The sequence below is a fragment of the Nomascus leucogenys genome, chromosome 2, assembly GCF_006542625.1.
Source record: "Nomascus leucogenys isolate Asia chromosome 2, Asia_NLE_v1, whole genome shotgun sequence".
NCBI lineage: Eukaryota > Metazoa > Chordata > Mammalia > Primates > Hylobatidae > Nomascus > Nomascus leucogenys.
Window position 1 is genome coordinate 147,999,256 of NC_044382.1, and position 24,125 is coordinate 148,023,380.

The 24,125-nt window shown below is 45.4% G+C and overlaps 1 protein-coding gene across 1 annotated transcript in view; it reads left to right on the top strand.

Moving 5' to 3' along the window:
- Window positions 1–24,125, top strand: part of PLCG2 (phospholipase C gamma 2) — a 169,901-nt gene that overhangs the window by 51,278 nt on the left and 94,498 nt on the right. The window contains exons 2-4 of the mRNA XM_030819355.1: window positions 17,074–17,217; window positions 20,881–20,974; window positions 21,725–21,772. Coding sequence (XP_030675215.1) covers window positions 17,074–17,217; window positions 20,881–20,974; window positions 21,725–21,772 — 286 coding nt within the window. The remainder of the gene's footprint in view (window positions 1–17,073; window positions 17,218–20,880; window positions 20,975–21,724; window positions 21,773–24,125) is intronic.

Here is a 24,125-nt window from a genome sequence, read left to right on the forward strand (position 1 = left end):
TTTCTCTGAAGCCGAAGGGTCCTTAGTAGGAAGTTGAGGACCAGCGTTCTCCATGGGAAGACTCAACATCAGTTAGAACTCTAGAATTTCCTCCAGGCAGTCCAAGTTAAGGTAGTTGTCTGTATTCTCAGAACCTTTCTTTTGCTGTAAAAAGCAAACAAAAACAAAAAAAGACAAACTAGCAAACTCAAAGAACGAGAATACATATACATGCAGTGCTGCTTCAGATGGAAGTCAGAAAAGCATGTGATCAAATGAAAGGCTGTTGTTGAAAGGGAAGTCTGCATTTACTCTTCTGCCAGTGCTCAGACTACCTCAACTCCTTGCTGACGTTCCTAGGAATTGTGGTCCCAGCTGGCTTCTATAGCTGTGTGACCTTTGCCTTTTCCAAACAAGTGAGCACCCTGCAGGCCACTTCCTCTGGGTTTCAGTGCCCGGCTTATCAGGAGGCTGCATGAACATCTATTTCTAGCTTGGCAGGAAATAGGACAGGTCCTGGCAGAAGGCGGAGCCCAGAGCTGGCTGGTAGAATCCCCTGGGAGGAGTAAGGGATGCTCTCTGCAGGGACCCCTGTGTCATGGGTGCCACGGCGAAACACGAACAGCAGGCGGTGCCTAGGGAGCCTGAACCAAGGTTGGGAGCGTGGTTTCCTTCTCAGTTCCCTTTCTGTCTTCCTGAGTATGACAAGAACATCTGTTTGGTACCAACGTGTCTTTTTTTTTTTTTTTTCTCCTTGATGCTGTGCATTTTTTTCCATTGGAATTTTTGTTGAGATAATTGAAGATTGACATAAAGTTGTAAGAAATAATACAGAGAGATCTCATGTGGACATTACCTAGTCATCCCCAATGGTAATGTCTTGCAAAACGGTAGTAAAGTATCACAACCAGGATATTAATATTGACAACATTGCTAGAACCCACTGCCAGTCTTATTCAGATTTTCCCCCATTTTCCTTGTACTTGTGTGTATTTTGTTATGTACAATTTTGTCACATGCGTAGCATCCTATATCTACCATCATAGTCAAGAGACTGAAGCAATGTAACGATTTCTTACACCAACTCCATTTCCAAAATTTTAACATGTCTCTCTTTGAAAGATACACATTTTTTTTTTTTTTTTTGAGGCGGAGTCTGGCTCTGTTGCCCAGGCTAGAGTGCACTGGCTTGATCTTGGCTCACTGCAGTCTCCGCCTCCTGGGTTCAAGTGATTCTCCTGCCTCAACCTCCCAGATTCCCAAGCACCTGGGACTGCAGGCACCCGCCACCATGCCTGGCTAAAATTTATATTTTTAGTAGAGATGGGGTTTCACCATGTTACTCAGGCAGGTCTTGAACCCCTGGCCTCATGTGATCTGCCTGCCTTGGCCTCCCAAAGTGCTGGGATTACAGGCGTGAGCGGCTGTTGCCGTCCTGAAAGATATGAAATGTCTTTATTAAAATATAACTTGCAGACATAAAAAAGAATGAGTTCATGTCCTTTGCAGGGACATGGATGAAGCTGGAAACCATCATTCTCAGCAAACTAACACAGGAATAGAAAACCAAACACCGCATGTTCTCACTCATAAGTGGGAGTTGAACAATGAGAGCACATGGACAGAGGGAGGGGAGCATCACACACCAGGGCCTGTCAGGGGGTGGGGGCAAGGGGAGGGAAAGCATTAGGACAAATACCTATTGCATGCAGGGTTTAAAACCTAGATGACGGGTTGATAGGGGCAGCAAACAACCATGGCACATGTATACCTATGTAACAAACCTGCACATTCCACACTTGTATCCCAGAACTTAAAGTAAAATTAAATATATCTATATCTATATACATGTAAGTAACATAGATGTAAAATGCACACATGGTGCATGTAAGGGTCAAGGCTTTAAACATGGGGCCACCTCTGTGGCCTTTCCTCTGGTCCTGGTGACCGATTCCTCTCTTTAGGTGACACCACTCTGACTCCTGTCTCCATCAGTGAGTCTTGTATGGCTAATTGGCTTTGTGCCTCTCTTAAAGGCTTCTTATTTCCCTTTATGACTCACAGAACCAAGCCAAGGGTTTTGCTTCCAGCAGACAACTATTTCTAGGTAGAATTTAATAATATTGTCACGTTTCCACTGATTTTACTATTTTGCAGTTCCCATTGTATATGGTGAGTGTTACTGGTTTTCTTTTTGCTAAAAACGTAAAATCACTCTTAACATACATCAGTTCAGGTGAAAACGGTGAGTTGATTTAAAGAAAACTGTCACATAAATAGTATCAGCAGTAGGCAGATACAACAAACCTTATAAGGTTGATAAACAAATGTTTGTAGTTTGAGAAATAATGTCATATGGCTCCAAACCACGCCCCAAAACTGGTCAGTCCATGTGTGATGAAGAAAAAATCTCTATATAGTCTTCGTATAATGAGAGTTTTCTCTGTAATTTTGATATACAGTACCGGTTTAAAGAAAAGCAGAATTAGCCTATTAAAATACTAATAGGCTGTATATAAAGTAATGAGCCCTTCCTTTAAATTGCCTTAATGATTTTTATTATATTTGCATACCACCAGTACTGTTTTATATCAAATACTTATTTTAATATTGATTCACTATTTTTAAACTTAATTTTGTATAGAAAAGAAACTTGATTTCACAGTTTAGAGGTACCAGGTATGGATTTTTTCAATATATTTTAAAATATACTACAGTTAAGACATAACAAAGGTGGGCACTATTTAAATTTAATTTCCAGCAGGAGGGTGAAAACACCAAGTTTAAATGGCAGTAAAATGATGAACATTTAGGCTGGGCGTGGTGGCTCATGCCTGTAATCCCAACACTTTGGGAAACCAAAATGGGAGGATCACTTGAGGCGAGCGATTTGAGACCAGCCTAGGCAGCATCGTGAGACCTTGTCTCTGCTAAAAAGAGAAAACTTAGCCAGGTGTGGTGGTGCATGCCTGTAGTCCCAGTCACCTGGATTTGGGAGGCTGAGGCAGGAGGGTCCCTTGAGCCTAGGAGTTCAAGGATGCAGTGAGCTGTGATTGTGCCACTGCACTCCAGCCTGGGCGACAGAACGAGACCTTGTCTCCAAAAAAAAAATAAAGAATTATTTGATGGCCCACGTTGGGGGTGTTAGTGGTGAGCACATAAAAAGCTCCTAATTTTCTCATTGTCTCCGGAGTTTGGAAATGATTGAGAAATGAAACATCGGCAGTCAACGACGGGCGATGAGATGGCTGCCTGGAGAGCATGCTTAGAATTGAGCCTGACACCTGGCCCCTGACCTGCCCACCCTGTCATGGCCTGGGTGGATGCCTATAGGTGTCTCAGAGCAGCAGTCCCCAACTTTTTTGGCACCAGGGATCGGTTTTGTGGAAGATAACTTTTCCATGGGCCAGGTTGGCCTGGAGGGATGGTGTCAGGGTGGTTCAAGGGCATTACATTTATTGTATACTTCATTTATATTATGATTACATTGTAATATATAATGAAATAATTATACAGCTCACCATAGTGTAGAATCAGTGGGAGCCCTGAGCTTGTTTTCCTGCAAGTAGACAGTTCTGTCTGGGAATGATGGGAGACAGTGACAGATCATCAGGCCTTAGATTCTTATAAGGAGTGTGCAACCTGGGTCCCTCACATGCGCAGTTCACAATAAGGTTTGTACCCCTATGAGAATCTAATGCCGCTGATGATCTGACAGGAGGCGGAGCTCAGGCAGTAATGTTCGCTAGACCCCTGCTCACCTCCTGCTGTGCGGCTCGATTCCTAACGGGCCACAGACAGGTACCCGTTTATGGCTTGGGGATTGGGGACCCTTGTCTTGGAGGCAGCTCCCTTCCGAGTGGCAGGGAACAGGGCAGGGCACGTGGTTCCTTAGGGGTGGATCCAGCTAGAACAAGACGAAGAGTCTGAGCTGAGTATCCTCAGTTCCTTTTTCCAGGGAGTGGTCCCTTCTTCTCTTGGGGAGGGGGAGTCCCAGAGGGGAGAGAAGCACCAGTTTCCCAGCATCACTTAAAACTCTTATCTATTGAATAGTTCTGCATGAATATGAAGCATCAGAATCACAGACCTAATTACTTGAGCATAATGATCTGGGAAGAATCTGTTCACATGGAAGCAGGACACTGGTTCTCCCCTCTGCTGTCAGCGCAGCCACAACAACTCTGTTGTTTATTATCTTTTTAACAAAGAAGATAAGGGCAGCCCCACCCCCTATCTGCAGGCCAAAAAGTAAACTTTATTTATTTATTTATTTATTTATTTATTTATTTATTTATTGAGATAGAGTCTCACTGTGTCGCCTAGGCTGGAGTGCACTGGCACAATCTTGGCTCACTTCAACCTCTGTCTCCTGGGCTCAAGCCATTTGCCTCAGCCTCCTGAGTAGCTGGGATTACAGGCGCCCAGGCGCTCACTACCACGCCCAGCTAATTTTTGTATTTTTAGTAGAGACAGGGTTTCACCATGTTGGCCAGGCTGGTTTCAAACTCCTGATCTCAAGTGATCTGCCCACCTCGGCCTCCCAAGGTGCTGGGATTACAGGCATGAACCACTGTGCCCGGCCGTAAACTTTACCTTTTGCAAAGTTTTTTTCAGATATATCTCTGTGGGGTGTATGTTCTTTTTCCATTTTATAGATGAGAAAATAGACAGTAAGCCAGAATAGAGGCTTCTTCATACAGCCAGGAGAGGAAGAGCTGGATTTAACTCATGCCTGCTAGATCCTTCTGGAGCTGGGCTCTTTCTGCTCTACCGTGTGTGCCTTGGAAGCCCCTTTTGTCATTACATGTTCTGCTGTGCATCTCACCTATTCCCACAGCTGCCCTGTCAGACGCTGCTGCATGTGTGAAATAACCTAACACCTTTCGTTTTTCTTAAAGCAGGGTCCTTGGCTGAGGTCAATAAGAAACGCTGGGGCTTTTTACTTAAAGTGAAACCACCAGCAGCTGGGAAGCTGGTGTTGCAAGGTGGTACAGAAAACCATTCAGCCTAGTTACTAGCTAAACTCACCTCCGTGGAGCCCTCCTGGGGCCACGTGGTTTTTATTTCATGTTATTTCATTTGGTTTGCATGACAACTCAATGATAAGCATCACTGCTTGTACAGAGGAGGCGACAGCAAAGAGAAGGGATGCAACGTGCCCGGTTCCTGTGCACCCCTGGGGAGCAGAAGCCAGGATTTGAACCAGGGTCTTTGTACTCCAGAACTCCCTACAAAGGGAGGCTTTCTCCTCTTCTTCCCAGGTGAGCTCCAGTCTGCAGAACTCAGCCAGGATGCGTATGCTCAGAGAAGCCTTTCTTCCCCTTGCTGGGGAGGAACCCCAGTGTGGACTCTGTTGCACTCCTGATGTGGATGGAGATGTGGATTTCCACGTATCATATGCCGGCCTGGACAGGGCCTGTCCTCCCTCCCAGACTCGGAGCTGTCTGAGGGCAGGACTGTGTCTGTCTCTGCAGTGTGGCATCCCTCGCGCTCAGCGTGGGGTTCTGTGACTGCCTGGTTGACTGAATGACTGAAAGTCAGAAAAGAGGGTGGGATATGTGTGGGAAGGTGCCCAAGGCTTCTGTCCGTTTGCTCGCTTCAATATGTCTTGAGCTTCCAGAGAGAAATTTTTGTTAAGCTTATTGTCAGGTGTGGTGCCCCTTGAGGCCGTGTGTGGGAATTGGGGAAAAAGCCATGTTCCTGGTGTCACGGGTGGGAGGACGTTCCAGGGGTGCAGGGAGCCTGAGAGACACGGAGAATCAGTAGTGGGAGGAGGAAGGAAATGGGAGCTTGAAGAACAGGGCATGGCCTGGCCAGCAAAGGGGTCAGGGGTGTAAAGCGGGGAGTGAGAGGAAGCTATGAAATGTCTGGAGGAGCCAAAAATCCCCAAGGGTGTGCCAGAAGGTGATGGGTAGGCAGGGAGGGCCAAGGGAGGGTGGCTAGAGTGGGGTGCCGGCCTTTGAGGCTGACTCCAGGAGACTTGATGTGTGGGGGGTGGTTTGCAGGGGATGGGAGTGGAGGGATGGGCGGTGGGGGTGGGGTGGGCCTGGGAAAACCCGAGGTGATGCTGGGAAGGGGGTGGGGTTGTGCAAAGATGAAGCCTCATTTCTGTGGCTGGGTTATCTCACTTTCTTCAAGCAGGAAACTCAGCCACTGAGCCCCACTATGCAAGAGTGCATGGCCTGAGGTCTGCTGACCACAGCCTACTTTGAGAATAAAGTGTTTTAGTCACTATGAGCCGTTGGCAAAAATTTGAACCCATGCAGATAAAGCCCTCCTTGACCATCATTTGCCCATCTCCTTCTCACTAGTAGTGCCTGTTGTCAGCAAGTTGGTGGAAATCTTTTGGTACCCTTTCTCACACCTTTACACACACATGTGCGCACCTACAAATAAGCACATTCCTTCTTAGCCGAATCCAGTACGTTCCTGAAAACACAGTGGAGTGGAACATTTTTGGATTGCAGTATATTACATCATATTACACAGAGAGAAGTGCTGATGTGTTACCAACTGATTGAAACACCCCAGCCAGTTTCCTTAGTATCACTTAACAACCTTAAGTACCTAAAATCAGCCCACTAATATTTTTTGCATGAATGCAAAGCATCTACAGCAACAAATACCCAATTTTTGGATGCTTCGGCGAACTCATTACTAAGCATGTTTGCAAAAAGTACATAGGATACTATACAGTAATGGTTCTGAATTATGATATTCTTCTATCCTCCAACTACCTTGTACTGTAATGGAAAAAACAATGAAATGATCTGTTTAAAATACTAAAGATTCATTTAAATTGGACTCTAGTTGGTAGTTTGCTTGTCAGAAGCAAATGCTAGGATGAAAGAAGAAGTCAATAAAATGGGCAGGATGCCAGGTTTGATGTGCCATTCGTTGTGCATCTAACTGCTTCTCTTCCATTGCAGACAGACACGCCTTTCCTTTCCTTTTCTGTTTCCGTTTCCATTTCCGTTTCCTTTTCCTTTTCGTTTTTCTTTTCTTTTGTTTTTTTCTTTTTTTTGAGAAGGCATCTTGCTGTGTGACCCAGGCTGGAGTGCAGTGGTGTGACCTCGGCTCACTGCAAGCTCTGCCTCCCGAGTTCACACCGTTCTCCTGCCTCAGCCTCCCAAGTAGCTGGGACTACAGGTGCCTGCCACCACACTGGGCTAATTTTTTTTTTTTTTGTATTTTTAGTAGAGACGGGGTTTCACATGTTAGCCAAGATGGTCTCGATCTCCTGACCTCGTGATCTGCCTGCCTCGGCCTCCCAAAGTGCTGGGATTACAGGCATGAGCCACCGTGCCCGGCCACCATTTCGTTTTTCTTTTCCTTTGTTTTCTTTCTTCTTTCGGATGGAGTTTCACTCTTGTTGCCCAGGCTGGAGTGCAGTGGTGTGATCTTGGCTCACTGCTACGTCTGTACCCCCACAATGGGTTCAAGTGATTCTCCTGCCTCAGACTCCCTAGTAGCTGGGATTACAGGCACATGCCCCCATGCCCAGCTAATTTTTCTATTTTTAGTAGAGACAGGGTTTTGCCATGTTGGCCAGGCTGGTCTCAAACTCCTGACTTCCAGTGATCTGCCCGCCTGTGCCTCCCAAATTGCTGGGATTACAGGCGTGAGCCACTGTGCCTGGCCCACACCTTCACTGTTTTCATTGGCACCTAGGTGCTCATGAACCTCGTACAGCGGGTCTGTGATCTGCATGGTGCATTTCACATTAAAGAATTAATAAGTTATAGTAGACTTTCAGATAGTGAGAATTTGCATAGTGATGGACGCCTGTATGTAATATGTACATGTGCACATGGGCATGTATGTGTGTACACACATGGATGTATACATCTAGTCTCCTATTTACATAGGTCATCAAGGAGTTTTTGTCATGTCGGTACATAAGGATCTGCCTCTTTAATGTTCAAAGCAAATAAATTGAGACACCGTGTTCTTTATTTCTTTTTTTTTTTTCTGAAACAGGGTCTTGCTCTCTTGCCAGGCTGGTGTGCAGTGTTGTGATTACAGCTCATTGCAGCCTCAAACCCCTGAGCTCAAGCAATCCTCCCGCCTCAACTTCTTGAGAAGCTGAGAGTACCAGTGTGCACCAGCACACTTGGCTAACTGGGTTTATTTTTTCTATTATTTTTGTAGAGATGAGGTATTGCTTTGTTGCCCAGGTTGGTCTTGAACTCTCTGGTTTCAAATGATCTCCTGCCTCCACCTCCCAAAGTGCTGGGATTATAGGCATGAGCCAATGTTCCCTGTCCCATGTTATTTTTTATGCCTTATTTGTGTCCAGCTTGATTCAGTTGCTAACAAGTACAGAGAAGTTTCTACATCTTTGTTTTTTTCCCTCTACATCTTTGTTTTGCCAGGTACTATTTTAATTGACAAACACACATGTACAGACACACACTCATTTAATGCCCACAAGAGCACTGTGTGGTAAGTATCATTATCACTCCTGTTGTTCACATGAAGAAGCAGAGGCACAGAGAATTGAAGTCACTGTCCAAAGCTATCTGCTATAAGTTGGGGAGCTGGGACTCCAGGCCCAGGTGAGCTGATTCCAGAGTCTGTCCACCTCATCAGTAGCCACACTGCTCCTCATGACTTGGGTAGCTCTTGGGAACATGAATTTGCAGCCCCCGCACTAGAATCTTGTTCCCAGCCTCGGGTCAGAAAGGTGGCTTGGATGCACTCGGTTGAGCACAGTGGGCCTGCCTGCAGCTCTGCACCCCTGTGGGTAGTGGGATCATCATTCACCAGGATGCCCCTGCCTGATGTAAGATCAAGGGATGGGGATGTCAACAAAAATGCCCACCAACCCCCTCAGACTTTGCTGATTACCAGATAGAAAACCACGGAGAGAGCTGCATATTCTTATATGGCTTCTTAGAGTCACTTGCTTGGCTATGAGTCATGGTTCAAATGCTGGCTCTTCCACTTGTGACTGGTGACCGTGGCCAAGATACTTCACTTCTCCACACCTCACTTTCCTCATTTATAAAATAGGGGCAGTCATGGTACCTGCCTCATGGTGTTCTTGTGAGGAATGATGAGTTAATATAGAGGATGCTGTTGTGCCCCACTCAGCTCCCATTACCAGGCTTGAGCTCCATTTCCCAGCTGCTAGGAGTGTTGGGTGTTGTGGCTCACAGGTGCCAGTTCTTCCGGGCACTGCTCTCACTAGAAGAAAGCCGCATCACCTAGGAGGTTGTAGTGGCTGTAAGCCAAGCCAATGACTGACTGGCAGGGAGGACAAGAAGGACTGGCCTCCCTTCTTTCAGGAGGACCTACTTCTCTGGTGTGATTCACGCTCCAGACATCCCCCCGCCACTCCCTATACAATCAGGGTGAAGCGCATCCCGAAGTGGGACCACAGCCTTGTTTAACTTTATTTTCCTCCGCATCCCACTCCTGCACTCCCCTAGTAAACACTTGAGGAATCCCTGACTCAGGCTCAACTTCCAGGGAACCAACCTATTATAACATGCAAAACATTAGCACTCTGCCTAACACAGAGTGCTCTGTAAGAGTTTTGCTATATAGCATTTATTTTTATCCTCAAGGATGAGGCTACTGTATCTGTAAGACCCTTGAGGGCCAGGATCAAGTACATCCAGCAGAACGTCTGGCTTATGGCTAATGCTTAAAAGGATCATGAGTAGATAGTGCATGTTCACGGATAGGAAGACTCAATATTTTCAAGATATCAGTTCTTCCTGGCTTCATCTATAGATTCAACACAATCTCAACCAAAATCTAATAGAGATACAAGAAAAGTTTTTTTTCCATTCACATTCAATACAGCACAAAACACTTCACCTCAGAGAAAGGAAAAACCAAGGTGTGTTTTTTTTCTTTCTCTTCCCTCTTTCCTCTGTACTCAACACTTTTGACACCAGATGTGTATGGTTTTTTTCCCCCACACATCAAGCAAACAATTCTCCATTGGACACCAGTTTGGTGTCCTCTAGTTCAATTCAATTCTGATACTATCTACCTGGAGCTAGAATCAGATTCCACAGGTTGAGAGCTCAGTCCCTCAAGACTCTCTCCCACTTCAGATGCCAGTCACAAGCCCAAGTTGTGGCTTATGCTTTTGACTGACTGGCTATAAATTTGGGTTCCAATAACCCGCTCCTTGGGTTTGATTAATTTGCTAGAGTGGCTGACATAACTAAGGGAAACATGTATACCAGTTTATTAAAATGATATTACAAAAGATAAAGATGATCAGCCTGATAGAAGAGATGCAGAGGGTAAGGTATATGGGGGGGGGCATAGGGTTCCCATGTTCTCTCTGGGCATGCCCCCCGCCAGAAACTTCCATGTGTTTAGCAACCAAGAAGCTCTCTAAGCCCTGTCATCTTGGGTTTTTATGATAGCCTCATTACAAAGGCATGATTGATTAAATCATTGGCCATTGGTGACCAACTCAATCTTTATCCCCTCTCTTCTTCCTGGAGATTGGGGGTAGGGCTGAAAGTTCCAACCCTCTAATCACATGATTGGTTCCCCTGGCAGCCAACCTTCATCCTGAGGTATCTAGGAGCCCCCAGCCATACAAAAAGATACTTATCACTGGAGATTCCAAGGGTGTTAGGAGTTGTGTACCAGAAAATGGGATTGGAGACCAAATACATACAGTCAGTCCTCTGTATTTGCGGATTCTGCATCTGTGGATTTAAGCTATGGTCGATTGAAAATATTTGAAAAAATTGCATCTTACTGAACATGGACAAACTTTTTTGTTGTCATTATTCCCTGAGCAATACAGTATAATTACTTATATAACATTTACATTGTAGTAGGTATTAAAAGTAATCTAGGGATTTAAGTTATATGGAGGGATGTGCATAGGCTATATGCAAATACTCTGCCATTTTTTATCAGAGGCTTGAGCATCTATTTGGATTTTGGTATCTGTGGAAGGTCCTGGAACCAATCCCCAACAGTCACCGAGGGATGACTGTATATCTTATTAAAAGTCACAGTATTACAAAATCCCAGCAAGTTATTCTGTGGGTATTGACAAAGTGATTCCAAAGTTTATATGGAAAGGTGGAAGATATAGAGTAGCAAACACAGTATTGTAGAACGAAATCAGAGGACTGCAAGACTTACTCTAATGTTCCAGTCATCAGTACAGGTGATGTTGCCAGAAGAATAGACAGATTAGTAGAACAGAATCAAGAGCCCAGAAATAGACCCACACAAATATCATGAACTGATCTTTGACAAAGGGGCAAAGGCCACTCAGTGGAGAAAGGATAATCATTTCAGAAGTGTGATGAATAAGCCAATACTTGTCTTGGGAAGAAGCAAGAGAGGGGCGTTCAGGATGATAAAGTCCTGGTTGATGAAGGCAGATGCCTGCAGCTCTTTCCTGGGGCAGAGCTGGCTTCAAAGGGTGTTTGTTTGGGCTGAAGTGGAAGCGGGTGTGCAGATGTGCAGGGCTGCTTGTATCGTTAGAAAGGCTGTTAGCATTTCATTCTTTCTTTCTTACCATGTTCTGTGTCTCTGCCTTTGTACATGCATGTTTGCATTTCTCTCCCTCCTTGTTTGGGTAGCCTGTCCTTTTCTGTACCTGGTCTCTCTATCCCTCTCTGTCTCCCTTGGTCTCCCTCATCTCCTCCTCTGTCCTTCTTCCTCTCTGTCACCTGCTCTGCCCTGTCACCAGTAGTTTGATCCCTCTTGATGTCCCCATCTCTCTCTGTCCCTTTCCTCTTTCCAAGAACTACCTATTGGGCCCTGCTGTGTGCCAGCCATTCTGATAGGGGTGGAGCATAGTGGTGACGAAGGGTGCACAATCCCTGCATGTATGGAGCTTACAGTCTAGGAAAGGAGGGCTGTGGATCCACAGATGCCATCTAATAAATATTTGCCTCTGTTGAGTGCTGTGGAAGAGAGGTGCTTGGTGTAGATCATAGCAGGCATTGGGAGGTTTTCTGAGTTTGATCCGATTGAGCTGAGACTGGAAGGGAGAGCTTGGTGTTAACTAGACTAAGAACGTTTTCAGTGGTGCCAGCAGCACCGCTAATGTCCTATGGTAGGAATGAGTGTGACCTATGAGAGATGCTCAGAGGGGTATGTGTGGGTGCCGCATGGGGAGCTGGGGCCGGGAGGCAGTTGGTTAGGCCATGCAGGGTTGGAGGCTCTTAGTCCTAACATCAATGGGATGCCACGGGAAGGCTTGATCCCAAGGAGTGGCACGAGCCTGTTTGTATTTCATAAGGTGACTGTGGGGATAAGGTACTGCTATAAGGAGACAAGTCAGGAAGGTGCCTCCATAGACAAGAGATAATGGTGGCTTGGATTGTGGTGTTGGCCATGGAAATGGATAGATGTTGACAGATTCCAGAGCAATTTCAGAAGTAGAATTGTTAAAATGTGGCTATTGCTGGAAGACAATGTTACATTGTCTAAAAAAGTTTTTCTTTAGTTATGTATAATTTTGCTGTAAGGACAGATGCTCACCATAGGCCAGTTCAAAGATTCCCTCTTGGCTGGTGGTGGTGGCTCACACGTGTAATCTCTGTACTTGGAAGACCAAGGCAGGTGGATCAGCTGAGGTCAGGAGTTCGAGAGAAGCCTGACCGATATGGTGAAACCCTGTCTCTACTAGAAATACACACACACTTACACACACACACACACACACACACACATTATCCAGGTGTGGTGGTGGGTGCCTGTAATCCCAGCTACTCGGGAGGCTGAGGCAGGAGAGTCGCTTGAACCCAGGAGGCGGAGGTTGTAGTGAGCCGAAATTGTGCCACTGCACTCCAGCCTGGGCAACAAGAGCGAAACTCTGTCTCAACAAAAAACAAAAAACAAAATTCTCTCTTGAAGACATTTTACCAGGAAAGAGAATTGTTAGACTAGACAGAAAAAGAAAAGAATGTTTGCTTAAAGTCACTAGACTTTCACTGGCAGTCAACTGGGTGGGTGAATAACTAACTTTGGAAAACAAACCTTCATACCTTTCAAGTTTTTAGATAATTACTAAAGCAGTTACGTTAGCCATGTTGATTTCCTCTAAAAATGAATTCCAGTGCCTAGTGTCTTTAAAAAGTCAAAGGCACAAGGGAAAACAAAAGTAAACAAGGAGACTCCTGAGGTTTGAAGATGTAATGACATAACCAGGTAAGATGTGTGCATTTTATTTGTCTTCAAGTCTACTGTAAAAAGATTTGGAGAAAACTGGGGAAATTTAAATGCAGACGAGGTGTTAGGTTGTGTTAAGTAATTATCATCAGTTTTGTTAGATGTAAGGTTTTATGGTTCTATAAGAAAATGTGCTCCTTTTTTGAGATAAATTAAGTATTTTGGGGTGCAACATCATGAAGTCTATAAAAGTATCAAGCTTCCCCCAAATAAATGAAACAAATAAATAAAATAAATTTCAATGCACGAAAAGGATCTTTTTGTTTATTTGTTTTTGAGGAGTGAAGATAAAGAGAAGAGATAAGGAAGACTCAGATTTCTGGTTTGGGTGATGAGTGGCGACATGTCCATCTTTTACTGAGCATGCGTTCTTGGGCTGTCAGTGTGATAGAAACTCACATGAGGTCAAAAGAGTTTTCCCAGATAAGGCTTTATTGGAGCTTATGCCCAGGTATAAGAGAAGCAGCACGAGAGAGAGAGAATTCTCTGCCTGGCTCCCCAAAGACAGTCAGGAGAGGAATTTTAAAGGGGCTAAAGTAGGCAGGGAGTGATATTTAAGCATGTAGAGGTGGGGAACTTCCGGCACCTGCGCAGTATAACAGGATAGAGAGCCTCTTCCTGTGTTGCATATCACATTGGCGTGTTAAATCCCCACCCCTGGGCATGATGTTTAGTATTATAATGCAGCTGAGGTGGAGGACTGGTGATTCTTCAGATCTCCCGCACATGCGGGCAATAGGGTTAACTCCCTTGAGTAAGATTTAAGATGGGAGCCGCTTATTTTAGTTTCCTCGATATCTGCAATCAGTGGGAATGGCCCTTTGAACAAGATTTATAGCGCAAGGTCTGGATGGGGTCCCCACTAGTTATGGGCCCCCCCAGCCAGCTTGTAGTAGAAGTCCTCAGTGGGATGTGACGGGGGATGAATCGTATCTCTACTCTGTCTCACCTTCATCCCAAATACTCTACCCAACAAGGTTTAGAGATACCACCTCCCTAATAATAGGGCCACCCATAATTGGGAAGTGATTTTAGTAACTTTTTATTTTGAAATAATTTTAGACTCATGGACATGGCAAAAATAGTACAGTTTCTGTGAACCATTCATTTAGCTGCTCCACTGATAACATCTTTCATCACCATAGTTATCAAAACCTGGACATGGACGCTGGTGCAGTGCTATTAATGAAACTGCAGATCTTAATTGGTTTTCACCATTTTTTACATACACTCAATTTTCTTGTTATTTTGCATTTGTTTTGATGTGTAGTTCTACGAAATCTTGTCACATGTATAGGTGGGTATGTCTACCACCAGACATGTACAGGGTGTAGATGACATGCTGTTTTTTTAGTCTTTTCACATGGTCTTTTTGTTGTTGTTGTTGTTGTTGAGACGAAGTCTCACTGTCACCCAGGCTGGAGTGCAGTGGCGTGATCTCGGCTCCCTGCAACCTCTGCCTCCTGAGTTGAAGCGATTCTTCTGCCTCATCCTCCCAAGTAGCTGGGACAACTGGTATGTGCCACCAAGCCCAGCTAATTTTTGTATTCTTAGTAGAGACGGGGTTTCACCTTGTTGGCCAGGCTGGTCTCAAATTCCTGACCTCAAGTGATCTGCCCCCCCTCAGCCTGCCAAAGTGCTGGGATTACAAGCCACCATGCCTGGCTTGTTTTCACATGGCTTTTGCCCACTGAGCTGTTTCTAATTGAGCTAGACCCACGGTAAGAACTCAGAAAGCTTTGAGCGCATCCCATCCCCTCTCTTCTAACTTAATTCTCTGCTCTCCTCCTCTAGCTCCCATCGTTGCCTGTGAATGGCCACGAACCTTTCCTGCTGTTTCACTATGACTCTAAGATGCCTTTGCTCACCTCTGTGGACTTCGTTCTGTCCTCTTCCTTAATTCCAGGCCAGAGCCACCTCTTCTTGCTGCAAAGCTGAGATCTCCTTTCTCACTCTTGTCTCCAGGAGTGCTGGAGTTCAAAGGTACACCAGGGTTTGATAACACTTTCTTCCATGGTAGACAAGGTGGTCCCTGCTACTCCCAGGCTCATGTTTTACCAGCCTGAGAGCAGCAGTGGAGGGGACGTTTTACCAGTAGTCCTGGCCAAATAAGTCCCAGGAAGATGCTGATGTTGCAGCTGGGCCATGTGTCTGTCCCTGAACCAGTCACTGAGCCAGGGCACTTGGGTCATTCCCAGTCCCCTGCTGTCCCCTTCAGCTTATGGTTGAAGGTGGTGGGGGTGAATCAGCTCTATCTAAAGCACATGGAATGGGTGCATCCCGTGAAAAGATGTTTGTTGTTTTTGTTTTTCAGAAGAAAGGGAAAAAGAGACTGGCTGAGCTTGTTGAGCTTGTGTCTCTGTGCCAGTCCGGAGTTCACTGGTCATCTTGTAGGGGGAAGGGGGAGTCAGCTTTGAGTCAGTCAGGTTGCCATCCTGGCCCGGTAGGTTTTGACCAGGAGTGGGTGGAATCACATGGCAGCAGAAGTTGCAGAAAGGAAGGATTTCTTATTTGTTTCTGTTATCTATTGCTATACAACAAACTATCCCAGTGTTTAGTGGCTTAAGACAACAATCATTTTATTTATTGCCTATATTTCTACAATCTGGGCATGGGTGGGGACTGGGAGAGCTTGTCTGTGTTCCACATGTTGTCAGCTGGGGCAGCTCATTGGGGTCGGAGGATCCAATTCTAAGATGATCTAGTGCTCTGTGGCTGTTGGCTGGGGGCTCAGCTGGGCTGTTGGCTGAGGGCATTGATTCTTCTTCCATGGCCTCTCTATGGGGCTAACTTGGGTTTCTTATAGCATGGTGGTCTCCAGGTAGTTTGACTTCTTACACAGAGGCTGGCTTCCCCCAGAGCACAAAATGGAAGGTACCAGGCCTTCTTAAGGATTAGGCCCCAGGCCAGGCCCGCTGGCTCACGCCTGTAATCCTAGCACTTTGGGAGGCTGAGGCAGGCAGATCACTTGAGGTCAGGAGTTGAAGACCAGCTTGGCCAATATGGTGAAACCCCATCTCTACTAAGAATAGAAAAATTAGCCAGGCATGGAGGCGCATGCCCGTAATCCCAGCTACTCTGGAGGCTGAGGCAGGAGAATTGCTTGAACCCAGGAGGCAGAGGTTGCAGTGAGCTGAGATCATGCCACTGCACTCCAGGCTGGGTGACAGAGCGAGATCCTGTTTAAAAAAAAAAAAAGGATCAGACCCTGAACTGGCACAGCATCATTTATGCTGGCTATATAAGGCATAAATACTGGAGGCTGTGGCACATTGGTAACAGTCCATTACTCTGGACTGTTGCCAGAGTAATAGTTTACCACTCTCTTCCCATAGGCCCTGTGATATCTAGAACCTGTGTGACCATCCCCAGCGCTGGGGTTGGCCTCTTATTATTATTTTTAATTTGAAGCCGTTATTCAGTGCCTTCATTTTCTCTTGCCCCTTCAACTGAGCCACAGAGCATTTGTAGCTTTTGGGACTCAAGGGAAAAGGTCATCAAGGTCAAGGTCAACTGGATGGTTGGAACTTTTAGGCTGCCTAGAGTGATCTCTAATGAGCATCAATTTAGTCTGTTGTTTTTTTTTTGGTAGAATAGTCTGTGCTTATTTCCTCAAATCTGAGTTGCATTACAAAAATTAATTGTCCTAGTTTAAAACGTGTCTGAGAAACAGGGTGAGTGGAAACCCCAAACTCTTCATACTCCAGGGGTTTGTGGGGTAGCAGCAAATGCCTGGGTAGGCTCTTGGCGCTTTGTCCATTTCCAGAAGGAGGGGGCACTGAGTCCAGGTGCAGACATAGCTTTGCGGGATCCTGTTGGGGAAGGAAGGAGCCAGGCTGTTCCTGGGCTGCAGGTGTGCGGCTGCATCCTCAGGTGGAGTGAACTCCAGCTTCTAATTGGCTCATGTTAATTTCATTTTAGTGGATATCATGGAAATAAAAGAAATCCGCCCAGGGAAGAACTCCAAAGATTTCGAGCGAGCAAAAGCCGTTCGCCAGAAAGAAGACTGCTGCTTCACCATCCTGTATGGCACTCAGTTTGTCCTCAGCACGCTCAGCTTGGCAGGTGGGTGCATGTTTCTGTGCCTTTCTCCTTCCCTGTGCCTTAGTCTCTTCCTGAAGAAGTTGGCTAATAGCAGAATGCTCACCCCTGCCTGCTCACTGATGTGTATTTGGGATCATGGATTTGAATCCCAGCCCTGCCCGTTTCTAGCTGTGTGTCTTTAGGTGAGTGACTTAAGCTCTCTGAGCTGCAGTTTGCTCAGCTGTGAAATGGGGAGAATAATAATGCCTATCTCATGGCGGTATTGTGAGGAGTATGTTAAGTGTCTCTCTAGCTTATACTGAGAGCTGAATAAGTGATGATTAGATAGTTTTAACACTGAAGGCCGGGCTCTGTTGGATGAAAAACGTAGGCTGGGCTCATCCCTGTAATCCCAGCACTTTGGGAGGCTGAGGTGGGCAGATCACTTGACGTCAGGAGTTTGAGACCAGCATGGCCAACATGGTGAAACCCTGTCTCTACTAAAAATACAAAAACTAGCTGGGTGTGGTGGTGCGCACCTGTAGTCCCAGCTGTTTGAAAGGGTGAGGCACAAGAATTGGTTGAACAAGTGAGCCAAGATTGCGTCACTGCCCTACAGTCTGGGCAACAGAGCAAGACTCCGTCTCAAAAAAAAAAAAAAAAGAAAAATGTAACCTGTTTTCCTCCAGCAGGATGTAGCTCAGCAAATCTGATTGATCTGAAGGAACTGTCCTGAGATCTTCTATTGCACACACATGCACTTTCCTCACTTTACTCAGGGGCAGAAGCTTGTAGCTACTTTCAAGTTCAGTCCTAGAATTTATTGACTTAGAAGTATATGTATATTAATTAAGAAAATAAATACGATTAAAATAGACCAAAGTGGAGGCAGCTCTCAAAGTTGAGCAATATAGGGACATTTACTTTAGGGTCAAATAACTTATTAATTTCTCATTCATTCTTTTACTACATGTCTTTTGAGCCTATACTCTCTGTTAAGTTGTGTACATGCCGGTGAGCTAGGAAGGTGAATGGGACTTGGTGCTGCCTTTAAGAAGCTCTCAGTCTACTTGGGGAGACAGATGTGTGCACTGGGATAAGACCTAGTGCAAGCATGATACAGTGTGCTGTGAATGTTTAATTCCAGGGAAGCTTGGCAGAGAAGGTGACTTTTACATTGGGTTTTGAGGCTTCAGTAGGAGTTTGGAGGAAAGAGAGCGAGGGTGCTCCAGGGAAAGGCTGTGGTGTGTGCCTGGGCTTGGAGGAGGGAAATAGTATGTCGGATGTAGGAAATGAGGAGTGAATGTCTGATTGATGATGTGGAGGGCGAGTTGGTAGAGATGGGGTAGGAGGGCAAGTCCCATGGCGGTGAAGCTTCACACCTCTTGTCTCCTTAGCCCCACCTGCAGGCTGAGTCCTGACACCCTGTTCTTAACTTGGTAAGGAGAGCAGAAGAGCCCGGGGCTTGGAAGCCAGGATGTGAACTTTGATATATATCCCACTCTGGGTCCCTCTTCCGGAACCCTAAATTCAAGGTCAGCACAGTGATGGTCAAGATTTTGATTCACATTCCATCTTCTCACTTACTGGCTCTGAGACAAACTCAGCCCTTCAGAGCCTCAGTTTCCTCCGCATCTATTTGGGAAGATGAGAGCAGCAGTCTCTGCCATGGGTGTACGGACTGATAAAGTACCTTGTGCTTAAGGAGAGGCTTCATTGTTCCATGAGGTGTTTGCACTGTTAGCTTCATTTTACAGGTGAGATGAGGCACAGAGTAGGGTTAAGTAACCTCCTGAATGTCACACAGCCCTGAATTGGTGCAGTGGGACTTGAGGTATGATCTTCCTTTTGCCAGATGCCAAGCTCTTAACCACTCCCCAATGCTGCTTAATAGCAAGGGTAATAGCAACCATGGGTATTAGCAAGCCATACTCCCCTGGGTATTAGCAAGCTCTACTTGCTGTCCCTCTGTGCCATCTTGATTAGAAGCAGGGGAGATACTGACAGCTGCTTAGGGCTGTGGTGCAGATTATTCTAGATCCTGCATTTTATTAGTTAGCATAGGGTTAAAAGCTAACACTCTTTAATAAAACAAAATCTAAATCCCTAAGCCAGTGGTACTCATCCACGGGAAGCTGAATACTGCCCTCCCATGATGCCCATGTCCTAATCCCGGGAACCTGTGAGTATATTAATCTCTGTGGAAAAGGAGACTTTGCGGGTGTGGTTAAATTGAGGATCTTGAGATGGGAAATATCCTGGGCAATCTGGGTGTCCAGTGGAATCACAAGGGTTCTTATAAGAGATACATGGGAAGGTCATTCTGAGAGAAAGAGATGTGAGGATGGAAACAAAGGTCAGCAGATGAGAGGCCATGAGCTAAGGAATGTAGGCAGCCTCCAGAAGCTGGGAAAGGTGAGGAAACAGATTCTTCCCAAGAGCTTTCAGAAGGAATCCAGAGATCTCATGCAACCGGTCTATTTTAGACTTTTGGCCTCTCTAACGGTCTGAAAATAAATCTGTATTACTTTAAGCCACTAAGTTTGTGGTCATTTGTTATAGCAGCATAGGAGACAGATCACTCAACCTTTGATACACTTTGGCACCAGGCAGGTGTTTCCACCTGTTGATGTCCTCCTCATCCCTGTCTTCTGGTTTAATTACTTTGGGTGGGACCTAAGTATTGGGGTTTTGAAAAGCCCTCAAGGGATTCTCCTGAGCAGCTGGGGTTGGGAAACTCTGCTCTGGAGTTGGACACCTGGGTTTGAATTCCTCAGCTTTTTCATCCCTGGAGTCAGTGTGCTGCCAGGGTAAGAGAATGGTTTCTTCTTTAAAATCCTGTGTCTTCCACTGTCTCAGTGTGCTCTGGCTACTATAACAAAATGTTGTAGACTGGGGATTTAAACAACAGGCATTTATTTTCTCACAGTTCTGGGGGCTGGGAAGTCTGAGATCCAGATGCTGGATGGTTGAGTTCTGGTGAGGGCTCTCTTCCTGATTTGCAAGCAGCCGCCTTCTTGTTGTGTGCTCACATGGCTTTTCTTCAGGATGTGCATGGACAGAGAGGGAGGTCTAGTCTCTCTTTCTCTTCTCTAAAAGGGCATTAATCCCCTCATGGAGGCCCCACCCTCATTACTTCATCTAAACCTAAATACCTCACAAAGGCCCTACCTCAGGGGTTAGAGATTCAACATATGAATTCGGAAGGAATGCAAATATTCAGTCTATAATGGCTGCTAGGAGCTGTGTGGCCTTGGACACATCACTGAACCTGTCTTAGGTTCAGTGGTTTCTCCATGTGTTAAATGGGAATATAATAGTACTTCCTTTGTGGGATCAATATAGGAAAAACACTTAGAACAATGTCTAGTATATATATATAGTTACTGCTCAAATGATGTTAACAATATCATAGCAATAGTTCCCATCACTCCCTCCATTCTTAGCTGATCCCATTTGGCACAGGAAATAACCCACTTGTCATCCCTGTGGTACAAAGCTCATCATGAATGTGTGGCCCCATCTCAGACAAAAAGCAGGTCCTAGAGCCATGAAGGTGTGAAGGGGATGCTTTCTTTGCCTCCTGCAAAACTAGAAACCAGCATAGGCTTCTCCCATCTTCGTGATCTGTATGGGGCCGGGCTTTGTAAGCAGACATCTTCCCAGGAATTAACACAGCATTTCTGTTCCCTTTCTCCACTCCAGCTGACTCTAAAGAAGATGCAGTTAATTGGCTCTCTGGCTTGAAAATCTTACACCAAGAAGCGATGAATGCGTCCACACCCACTATTATCGAGAGGTAGATGGCTTTTCCTGTTTATTTGCATAGTCGCTGATTCCTTTATTCTGCTGCCTTTAGCCAACATGGGCTACAGGAAAAAAAAAAGGGATATGTGTTTTTTGAGGCTCATTGAGTGTCTTGTGTGCAGTGGGTGCCTAGGAGTGGTGTAAGCTGTACAGTTTTTCAAATAAGAGCATTTCCCTGTGCTAGTTTTCAGCCTTGGCCTATTGGAGTGAGTGGTGCATTGGACTCGAGTTAGAAACATTCCTGGGGTATGTGTTGGGGAAAACAGGGCTTCCTTCCTAAAGGGTTTAATAAGAGATTCAGTGGACTGATCAGAGGACAGACACAAGGTCTGGAATTTTCCACCTATCACTCCCTCCTGGGTTGATGAAGACCTGAAGATTGTCTCTTCCGTGTTGTGGGAGTCTGGATAGGCATTGGGGTGTGAGTTATTTTCCTTCCACTAAATCAAAGTCCTCTACTTTGTAGTATTTTTCTTTGTAGCTTTTTGGGGATTAATGACTATCATCGGAAGGAATTGTCAATGTAAAGAAACCTGGCCGTTTTGAGTTGAAATCTTGGCTTATATAGGCCTTTTCCACTCCTAGGAGGAAGCTGCTTCCCAAGCTACCCTTGTTAGAAAGTTGGAAGACTCCTCCTTTTGGTTCCAGTTCCTTTTGTGCACATCCCTTAGGACTCACTTAGACTTGTGCTATTTTCTAATTTTCTCTTTCTCTCTTTCTTTTGTCTCAAATTTCTTTCCAGTTGGCTGAGAAAGCAGATATATTCTGTGGATCAAACCAGAAGAAACAGGTAAGAGTCATTCAGTTTTCTTCTGATCACTTTGGATTTCGATCTTCATTCTCTCTTTAAACCTTCCAAGGGGGTGGGAGCATGACTTGGGCGGGGCAAGGTCCTCACTGCATCCAATGTGATCTGCAGATGCCATGTTGGGTCCTGGGGTTGAGGATGACAAAATCGTCCTCCTGGAGGGAGCCTCTATTCTGCGGAAAGTTCAAGTCCAGCCTCAGAGATGATCTCTGCCATGGGGCATTCGGACCTCATCACAAATATTTGAGCACCTTTAATATCCTGGGAATACAGCAGTAACCACAGTCTTGATGGCACCAGCCCATGCTTTGTGACAGGAGAGAGATTGACCGTGAAGAAGTAAACCAGGTGGTTCTTTTTTTAATCTGAGACTGAGTCTCGCTCTGTTGCCCAGGCTGGAGTTCAGTGGCATGATCTCGGCTCACTGCAAGCTCTGCCTCCTGGGTTCACACCATTCTCCTGCCTCAGCCTCCCAAGTAGCTGGAACTACAGGCACCCGCCACCACACCTGCCTAATTTTTTTGTAATTTTAGTAGAGGCAGGGTTTCACCGTGTTCAGCAGGATGGTCTTGAACTCCTGACCTTGTGATCTGCCCACCTCGGCCTCCCAAAGTCCTGGGATTACAGGCATGAGCCACTGTGCCTGGCCACCAGGTGGTTCTAAGGGCTGGTAGAGATGTCTTGGGTGATGTGATAACGTGTATTCAGGTTACTTGGCTTTTTCACTTAAAAGTACCTCTTGGAGAAGCTCCCTATCAGTCCTGCACAAAGCTCTATGACAGACTATTATTATTATTTTTTAGAGGCAGGGTCTCTCTCTGTTGCCCAGACTGGAGTGAATTGGCACAATCATAGCTCGCTGCAGCCATAAACTCCTGGGCTCAAACGATCCTCCTGCCTCAGCCTCCTAAGTAGCTAGGAACTACAGGTGTGTTTCACTATGCCTGGCTTATTTATTATTATTATTATTATTATTTTTTGGAAAGGTGAAGTTTTACCCAGACATTTTTTTAAAAAAAGCAAATGCGGTTTTGGTTTCTCCTTAGATTAATGCATTGTCATTTCAGAAATCATTTCCGTGTTGATGCACAGAGAGCTGCTCCCAGCCTTTATTATTATTGTGATTAATGCTGCTATGGAAACCTTTGGGTCTATCTTTCTGTAAACTCATTTGTGGTGGCTGTGAGTAGGATAAATTCTCAGAAACGAATACAGCAGCACAATGTTTGCTGGTCTGATAGTTTGATAGCGAGAGGTAGCAATTTGTATAATATTTGTACCAGTGGGGCAAGAGGGCACCCTTTCTTGATGATTTATTGTGCCATTAGACTTTGATCTTTGTTCATCTGCAACCGAGGCAACCAAGTGTTTTTGCTTAAACTTGCTTTCTTTATGGGTGAGGTTGAGCATTTTTAATTCATTATGTTTTTGAGGTATGATTCAGCTGTTAATAATGTTATGATAAAAACTACCATTTGGCCAGGCGCGGTGGTGTACACCTATATTCCCAGCACTTTGGGAGGCAGAGGCAGGCAGATTGCCTGAGCTCAGGAGTTCAAGACCAGCCTGGGCAACACGGTAAAACCCTGTCTCTACTAAAATACAAAAAATTAGCCGGGCATGGTAGCATGCTCCTGTAGTCCCAGCTAATCAGGAGGCTGAGGCAGGAGAATTGCTTGAACCCGGGAGGTGGAGGTTGCAGTGAGCCGAGATCACGCCACTGTACTCCAGCCTGGGTGACAGAGCAAGACTCTGTCTCAAAAAAACAAAACAAAACCAAACAAACAAAAAACAACAAAAAAACCCACCATCGCAACAAAAAAACCCACCATCGCAACAAAAAACCAAAAAAAACCAAACCAAAAACTAAAACAAAAAAACCCCTACCATTTATTGAACAGCCGTGTATTCGGCATGCCCGGGATTGCATTGAGCTCTTCAGTCCTTGTCTCATGTTAGCCTCGCACGAGACACCTTATTTTTTTGGTAAAATATTCCTTTCATTCATTCTTGGTTTATTTATGTCATTATCCTGTGTCGATATGTCATTATCCCATCTAGATATGTCATGATCCTAGTTAATATCCAATAACTAAACTCTATCAGCTCTCTTATTTTGTTCCTGAAAATCTTTCCATCTTGAAGGTGACTTCGTGTCTGGTCAATGTCCTCTGTTACTTGTTGGCTTCAGGGTTTGGGTGAGCTTCCCTGGTTTCTTCACATGCCCGATGGGAGAATTTGGAACTCTTAACCAGGAACTGGTTAAAAGTCTAGTAATGTTAGGTCAGCCATTAGCTCCCTCCATGTTTTTCTGTCCACCTGCCTTTCTCTCCCT